This window comes from Parambassis ranga, chromosome 5 (genome assembly GCF_900634625.1).
Source record: "Parambassis ranga chromosome 5, fParRan2.1, whole genome shotgun sequence".
Taxonomy (NCBI): Eukaryota; Metazoa; Chordata; class Actinopteri; family Ambassidae; genus Parambassis; species Parambassis ranga.
In genome coordinates, this window is record NC_041026.1 from 18,598,388 (window position 1) to 18,605,617 (window position 7,230).

Below are 7,230 nucleotides of genomic sequence, written 5' to 3' on the forward strand. Positions count from 1 at the left end.
AAACCATGTGACACAGATTATCAGACATCTTAGATTTTTTTTATGAGTTTATCACTGAGACGCAAACATGTTTTAACACAGTTTAATGGAGCATTAAATAAAACCACATATTCACACCACATTTTTATTCCAAATGCAAATGTTTACTTTCATCACAAACAGACTGAGGGCAGAGTGACTATGGACTGACTGATGGTGAGATCTTTGAGAATGTGTTGCTGCTCATATCTCTCCTGTAGAAAAAGCTTCCAGTTCTCTAGATTGGGCCGCATCTCTTCATGCAGTGCCTCTGGGATGCTGAAGGAATACAGACAACATCTGTGACCCGCCTGCCATGTCACTGAAACTGTAATCACCATCAGGGGAGTCATGGACAGACAGTTTTCAAAGCTCTTGTTCTGATCAAACCAGTAGGTGATAGGGTATCCCAATAAGAGACCGAATGCTGTACACAGGTTCCATTCTTCACACTTCTCTCCAACATACAGAGGATTTTCAGCTCCCTGGAGTTGCTGAAACTCTCCCAGCAGAGACAGTAAAGCCTGCGTCATACTCTCCAACTCCTCTCTTGGTGAGTTCCTGATGGCAGGCTTCTCCAGGGAATGGGAGACATCGATCACAGCCAGGCTACTGTCACAAAGCACTTGCTCTAGATTTGATTGGACTGTCCCTGGATTAACAATTAAACTGTTTCCATTTAAATCCAGTGTGAGAAGTGAGTTGGACACAAGCTGGAGAGACTGCAAAGAGTTCACATACTGATGCAGCTGCTCTGCAGAGGCGCCATTACTGTCGTACAGGAGAGCGGGTTTCAGCCCCAAATCAACAGCCAAGACCTGAGCAGCCAGGTTCAGACTCTGAGGAACTGAGAGAGCTTTTCTACCAGCACGCAGACATTTATGAGCTGCAGCAACAAAAAGCTGCGGAGTGGACATGGCTGCATGAACACAGGAACTACAACAAATGGAACTACACTACAATGGAAGTAGGTAAGTTTGTAGCTAAGAAAATCTGTGAGTCAAAGATAACATAATCAGACACTAAGTAAATATAATTGTTTTCAGCCCCAGTATTTATCTTGAGTCCCTCAGTTCTTCTCTGTAGGTCCAAGATGCCTAAAGGAGCAGCAACATCAAATCAGTTACAAATACACACTAATCTAAAGCAAGTGACAGAACTTTAAACTAATTTTGGTAAAATTCTTGTGATAATTAAGGTTTGTTTTAAGTTATTAAAGTTATGAAGATGACCTCACCATCATTCTGGTTTTGTCCACATTATGTAACTGGCTGAGGAGACATCAAGTCAAAGTCTGAGAGATTTCTTGCCACCCAAACTCCAGCTGCAAACAAACCTAAGTTGACCAAGAGATTCCTAAAAAAAAAAAAATACAGAATTTCATCCAAATGAGATTTTAGCAAAAAATGTCTTCATCTTCAAGTGTTCAAAATATAAATAACAGTGTCTGTGGCCAACATCAGGGACTAGCTGAGTCACATAAAACTCCTGATTTTCCCGTAGTATGTGCATGTATAAAGTTTTTTTTTATTATCCGTTTTCAACAGATGCCTCAGTTCAGTTATCCAGTTTTTACAAACACTGTCACTACGTGTAGTTTCTTCATGATCTGACAGACAGGCTCTCAAACTTATTCTTACATTTTTTTACTAGATGTAAGACAATGACTCACGTTCATAAGACTAACACTAACAACATGCAGCAAGTTGTACACAGAAAGAACTGAATTACTTACCTTAAACCTTCAGCACTGTATTAAACGTATTGTGTTATTGAAGAATAGAAATCTGTGAGCCTGGACAAGGCAAGGGCAAATCTCTCTATTGGCGCGGTGTGTGCTAACGCTAGCTACACAGACCAATGTCTACACAAGCACACTACAGATAACATTTTTGACAATATCTCACCTTCGGAAGTCATTTCTGTCTGTGGCGAACCGACAAGCCCGGCTGACCCACTCCACCACCCCGGAAGATGGGCCCTTTTTTCCAGTTGATCCGCTCATCTTGCTAACGTGTGGCGTGTCGACGACAACGAGGGGAACAGATGGACAGAACCGGGGGAAGAGTTTTGATGTAGCACAACTACGGTGCGCGAAAAAGGTCAAACTTCACACAGCTCGCTCGTCTCGATAATTATTACATGTCCAAAGATGTCTGCGACCAGGTACCGTCGGTTCCTGAAACTGTGTGAGGAATGGCCCCGGGACGAGACTAAAAAGGGTCGTGATTTGGGGACGTTCCTGCGGCAAAGAGTCGCCTCTGCCTTTCGCGAGGGTGAAAACACACAGGTAAAACTGATTGTCCACGCAAAACACGACGTTCCCTCTGCTACACAGCAGTGAGCTAAGCTAGGAGGATAACGACGAGTTGAGAAGCACTAAAAGCCGTCGACCTTGTGTGCCCTGACGGTTTGTTTTGATTACTGTGGAAGCTGTAAAGGCTAATGCTGCTTGAAAAATAGCTGCGTTTGTTTGATGATTCCACTTTTTCAAATGACATGAACCATTCAGTTAGAGATAAATATTTTCATCCAGGATTTCAGAGTTCCATCAATTTTTTAATTTAATTTATTAAAATGGACACATTCCATGAACAATACGATTTTATTGATGATCTGTTTAACAAGTATAATAATGCAAGTATATTTTTTTGAGAAAACACATGTGGAATGTCCATGTTTTTTAATTTTTCCACCAGATATCAGACCCAGAGAAATGTGATCAGATGTATGAAAGTTTGGCTCGCATTAATGGCAACATCTACAGACAACGGGTAAATATATGTATTCACAGATCTACTTCTTCTACATCTGTGCAATGTAATTAGTTATATATGGAGCTGGGTATGCTTTAAATGAAAGTAAAATCCATGCAGAAAGTATGATTTGTAACTATGTGCCTTGGTTACCAGTGTTTATTGAAAGCACATTTATTTGAAAACTAGGATGCAAACTGTAAAACATAATTACTCTAAGACTTAGTCTAAGTACTGTAACTTTCAGTAAACAAGGGAAATGCAGGAAAAAATGGCGTCTATTCCAGCTTGATTTACAGTCATATGTGTTGTATGAGACTTGTGTATTCAGCGCAAACCTATTTCTATGTCTGTTCAGTTTCCTCGTGTGAGAGACACAAGCTTTACTGGAGTCACAGTTGAAGAGTGTAAAGTGCTTTTGACAGGTATGGTCTTGTAATATACACTTACTACTTACATTCTTCTTGACTGTTCACCAAACTACAAACTACTACTTTGTTACAGTTAATACTATAAAATAAAGACCCCCTGCTTTTCATTTTACAGGGAGTTTGCAACAGATGGATGAAGAAAAAAAGGGTCTTTGGAAGACGTTAATGGCTAGATTCTCCAAATCACCGGATGATGTTCCAGAGAAACCTTCTGAAAAATAACATTTCAGCTCTCTGTCCTGTCTTTTCTGTTCTCATTGTGTATAGAAATAAAGCTTATTGTTGGTATCTTTATGGGCTGTAGATAGTTTTATTAATTTATTATAGTGTTACAAAACAGATTTACACAACACTTGAAAGCCACACAAATATGTTCACAATTTAATGATACAAATTTAGAAAACGGAATTTAGATGTGATGAATGTTACTTAGACAAACGTTAAACAGGTGCAGGAATTTTTTAGTAATTCTGTGTAATGACTCAGATTTAAAGGCGGTTCTTCTGGTCCTTTACTCTTCTTTTTTCTCTGGGTTGTCCCTCCAAATGCAGTAGTTGAGGGAGGTGGCGAGGCACAGCCAGGACAGATAGGGTGCCATGAGCAGAGTCGCAGTGCGGCTGATGGAATACCACGACACCATGGTGGCCCCAACAGTCCCAGTGAGAAGCACAATCTCAAAGAGAGCCTAAGTTAGGAAGAGAGAAGTGAACAAACTTATAAAAAATTACACTTTGATATTTGCTATATTCCCCAGTTTGCTATCCTAGTTCGATATCTACTTACCCACTTCAGCTTGTGTGCACCAAAGAAAATAGGAGTCCAGGCCCAGTTAAGAGCCAGCTGCAGCCCATACAATCCCAGTGGAACCAGTGCATCCTCAGTGAAACCTCCAAGCTCTTTCCACACCAGGTAAGAGCCATACCTGCAAGGAAAAAAGGAAAATTGCATCAGTTGCATTAGTTAAAGAGGTTGCTTCACAGACCGTAGGATGCCCCTTACCCCATGCTTGTGTACAGACACGTCCACACTACAGGGAAGGCTGCATTCGGTGGGCGCCATGATGGTTTCTGCAGGGTAGGGTACCAGGTCTTCACCTCTTTGCGTGTGATGTAACCACCATAGAGCCCTCCCAGGTGTGGGAGGGCAGTCATCCCAACCATTGGCATCCACATGTTCTGAGATAAAAGCAGGACACATTGCAGCTGTTGACAAAAGTCAAGGCAACATACTAGAAAAATATATATAATTTAAGGAGTTGATGTTTTGAGTGACGGGTGAGGGCTGTCAAATATCACAAGCTTCCTGTTTACATGGCTGTCTGCCAACACCTACAGGAGTCAGGCAGACAGGTGGTGCTAAGACAGCAGCATGCTGAGCTAACCGCTGGATGATGTCACAGAGAATGTATCTATTTTTATTTCTAATCTAGGTTTTCCACCCTTTAATATCCAAAAATCTGAAGCCTTGTTCAGGAAATGTCTCAGTAGAGACAAAACACTTTCTAGTTGCGTCAGCCCAATTAGGTAACAGGAAGTATGTGCTGCATGTCGTTAGTACAACTTGTTTGGTAACTGTCACTGAAGGTCATTTCATTCAAGAGCTTTGCTTATTTGGTAACGCCTTAAATGATAGCAACTTTAATCTGTAGACTTTCAATACAGGTAGCAGCCTCCAAAGTACTGCAGAATACTTTTAGGACAGAAGATCCTTTTTCCAGTTTTCTCTTAATGAAAAAAAAGATCTATTAGCTGGTGGGTTATATACAACTGATCATGCTGGTTTACTGTTGGTCAGTTACACCAACACCACCACCTCTGCTCACCTCTCAGCTGAACCAGACCAAACAAGCTGCACTCCGAAGTTCAACCAGTTAAATTTTGAAGCTGGTTCTGGCTGTTTTCAGTAGTTAGTTGTAAATGTCTGCACAATGAGCCACAGTACATGAAATTGTGGGCCTTTGAAACAGTTTTAGCTTCATAGCTTTAGTGATGTCGCAGTGTTTATGTTTGTACCAATGAAAACACTGGAACCACTTTTGACACAGATGAACAGCACGCTAACTTTAAGCTAACGTGTTTGTAGCGCAAACAACAACAAGGACTTACAGGAATCAATCAAACAGCACTGAAATGATCTGGATTCACATTTCGATAACGTAACATTTTCTTATAGATACCGTAAATTACCACTGATCACTCTTATTGACGATAAGAGTTGTTGACTGTCCGGAGCAAAACAAAGACTTACCAGTCAGTCAGCTGTCGGTTGCTCCGCTCAGTACGTACAGTATATGTATAATATCCCGCGTTGTGGACCCAAGTTACACACATGCAGTCACGTCTTCAGGCATGCTGCTCTATTGTGATACAGTTTGTGGAGCGGGCTGGTCCGCCTTATCTGAGCGGTCAGTGTGTTTCTGCTCAGACACTCCCAGACTGCACTGCCACTAAACCAAACAGCATGACGTCACAGCGTGCTTAGCAACGATTGGACGCTAAGAGTTGACTGAAACTCCTAATAAATATGTTTTGTAAGGCTAAGGCGGTCCAGAGGTCACACCACACAGATGCCGTGTATTCCCTTCCTGCTCTGCACCTTATTTAGTATTTCCTCATGGTGGCCAACACACACACACACACACACACTGTAGGTGATGACAGCAGCGATTACAAAATAGTCAAGATAGTTCCCTCCCCCCTCGCCTCATGTAAGAGATTTTACAGAGGTCAAATATGCTGCTGTATGAAAAAAACCTGCCAAAGTTAAGCTAAGTCAAAAACATCTGGACTTATTGGACCTTTTTTTTTTACAAGCTTTATGTTTAAAGGGGCAGTTTGTGGACAAATTAAAGAAAAAGCCCATTCAACCAGAGAGCATATGAAAACATTAAACAGCAGTCTATAAACTCAGACATATATGATGCATATGTAGAACATGGACACAGAGAGAGAGAGAGAGAGAGAAAGAACACTGTTGTGAAAGTTGTGTACTCAGGCCCTCATTGGGTTGATTCATCCTCACAATCACCAGAATGTCTTACATTTCTACAAAGTAGAAGTGCTTTGTCGTCTTTGTATTTAGTTCATTGCAGTTTGAATCCACCCTCTTTCCACATCCAATTATAACAGACTGATCTGCAGAGTGTGCCCAGTGAGGTCAGACTGTTTAAGGTTCTGTCAAAATAGGGATCTATTCAATAAATGGATTTCAGACTATATAGACCATTCAGAGATTTGAGTGTTTTAACAAATGTTAAAAACAGTTTTAACTCCTCTTCTGCTTCCATAAATGTCTACAAGAATTTCATACAAGCTGCTTATAGATCAGCAACTCGAACATAACACATGTTTTTCCAAACATAGGTTTTCTTGTGCATCATGTTCATCAAAGCAGGGTTAGCAATAAACAGAAGAAAGCATGGATGCACCTAATATGTTGAACCCTGTGTGACTCCTCCAATACCCTACATGTCCTGAAGAGCAGCTGTTAGGCTCAGTGTGGTGTCACCTAAAACAGGCAGAGCTACAGCAGAGTTTTTTCTTCTTTGTCACAGTATTTTTTACAATAAAAAATGTCTCGAGGTGCTTTACAGAAACCCAGAGCCTGACAGTGGCAAAGACAAAGTCCTGATGGTCGGAGATTGGGTAGGACAACAGAGCGAGGACGAGGAGACGAACAAACATGGCAGCATACAGGTTATTGTTGTTATTAAGCATGGCATAAGCTGAGTGTTGTATTAATGTATATTACAGCTGCCACATCATTACAGCAAGTAAGAAACAAGTTTTATTTTCTACAAAAATTAAATCAAACTATTGAAGAAAGTTGATCACATCTGCAGGAGGATGCTATTATTGACAGCTGCGATAATAAGCACTAAAAGTATATTCACACAAAGTCAAATCAGAGTAGAGACGCTCTCTCTGTCATTCCAGTGGGTTTTTTTGCCCCTCCTCTCAGTCCGCCAGGCAGACACACCTTTCCTCTGTGGTCCTCCAGCGTTTCTTACCTTCTTGTCGCTCATT

At 41.1% G+C, this 7,230-nt stretch overlaps 4 protein-coding genes across 4 annotated transcripts; 1 reads left to right on the top strand and 3 right to left on the bottom strand.

Annotated features, from left to right (window-relative positions):
- Window positions 1-66: 66 nt before the first annotated feature.
- On the bottom strand, window positions 67-958 carry c5h1orf74 (chromosome 5 C1orf74 homolog). The gene has a single exon (XM_028405196.1). The coding sequence runs from the start codon at window positions 933-935 to the stop codon at window positions 153-155; it is 783 nt and encodes a 260-aa protein (XP_028260997.1). The 5' UTR covers window positions 936-958; the 3' UTR covers window positions 67-152.
- Window positions 959-973: 15 nt separating this feature from the next.
- Window positions 974-2,082, bottom strand: tomm6 (translocase of outer mitochondrial membrane 6 homolog (yeast)). Its single transcript, XM_028405199.1, has 3 exons — window positions 1,926-2,082; window positions 1,256-1,374; window positions 974-1,115 (listed from the first exon to the last, which is right to left on the bottom strand). The coding sequence occupies exons 1-2, from the start codon at window positions 2,021-2,023 to the stop codon at window positions 1,278-1,280; spliced, it is 195 nt and encodes a 64-aa protein (XP_028261000.1). The 5' UTR covers window positions 2,024-2,082; the 3' UTR covers window positions 974-1,115; window positions 1,256-1,277.
- Window positions 2,083-2,101: 19 nt separating this feature from the next.
- Window positions 2,102-3,499, top strand: uqcc2 (ubiquinol-cytochrome c reductase complex assembly factor 2). The gene is made up of 4 exons (XM_028405198.1): window positions 2,102-2,308; window positions 2,718-2,792; window positions 3,133-3,199; window positions 3,321-3,499. Exons 1-4 carry the CDS (start codon window positions 2,171-2,173, stop codon window positions 3,425-3,427), a joined length of 387 nt encoding a protein of 128 aa, XP_028260999.1. The 5' UTR covers window positions 2,102-2,170; the 3' UTR covers window positions 3,428-3,499.
- tspo (translocator protein) lies at window positions 3,492-5,743 on the bottom strand. The gene is made up of 4 exons (XM_028405197.1): window positions 5,453-5,743; window positions 4,205-4,380; window positions 3,989-4,127; window positions 3,492-3,890 (listed from the first exon to the last, which is right to left on the bottom strand). Exons 2-4 carry the CDS (start codon window positions 4,375-4,377, stop codon window positions 3,717-3,719), a joined length of 486 nt encoding a protein of 161 aa, XP_028260998.1. The 5' UTR covers window positions 4,378-4,380; window positions 5,453-5,743; the 3' UTR covers window positions 3,492-3,716.
- Between the last annotated feature and the right edge of the window lie 1,487 nt (window positions 5,744-7,230).

Bases quoted from the DNA above. Each gene is read 5' to 3' on its own strand.
- c5h1orf74 (XM_028405196.1), bottom strand. From the start codon at position 935: ATGTCCACTCCGCAGCTTTTTGTTGCTGCAGCTCATAAATGTCTGCGT.
- tomm6 (XM_028405199.1), bottom strand. From the start codon at position 2,023: ATGAGCGGATCAACTGGAAAAAAGGGCCCATCTTCCGGGGTGGTGGAG. The intron at 1,375-1,925 runs GTGAGATATTGT...TTTTTTTTTTAG, and splicing joins GACAGAAATGACTTCCGAAG to GAATCTCTTGGTCAACTTAG.
- uqcc2 (XM_028405198.1), top strand. From the start codon at position 2,171: ATGTCTGCGACCAGGTACCGTCGGTTCCTGAAACTGTGTGAGGAATGG. The intron at 2,793-3,132 runs GTAAATATATGT...ATGTCTGTTCAG, and splicing joins GCAACATCTACAGACAACGG to TTTCCTCGTGTGAGAGACAC. The intron at 3,200-3,320 runs GTATGGTCTTGT...TTCATTTTACAG, and splicing joins GTGTAAAGTGCTTTTGACAG to GGAGTTTGCAACAGATGGAT.
- tspo (XM_028405197.1), bottom strand. From the start codon at position 4,377: ATGTGGATGCCAATGGTTGGGATGACTGCCCTCCCACACCTGGGAGGG. The intron at 4,128-4,204 runs GTAAGGGGCATC...TTTTCCTTGCAG, and splicing joins TGTCTGTACACAAGCATGGG to GTATGGCTCTTACCTGGTGT. The intron at 3,891-3,988 runs GTAAGTAGATAT...TTCCTAACTTAG, and splicing joins GTGCACACAAGCTGAAGTGG to GCTCTCTTTGAGATTGTGCT.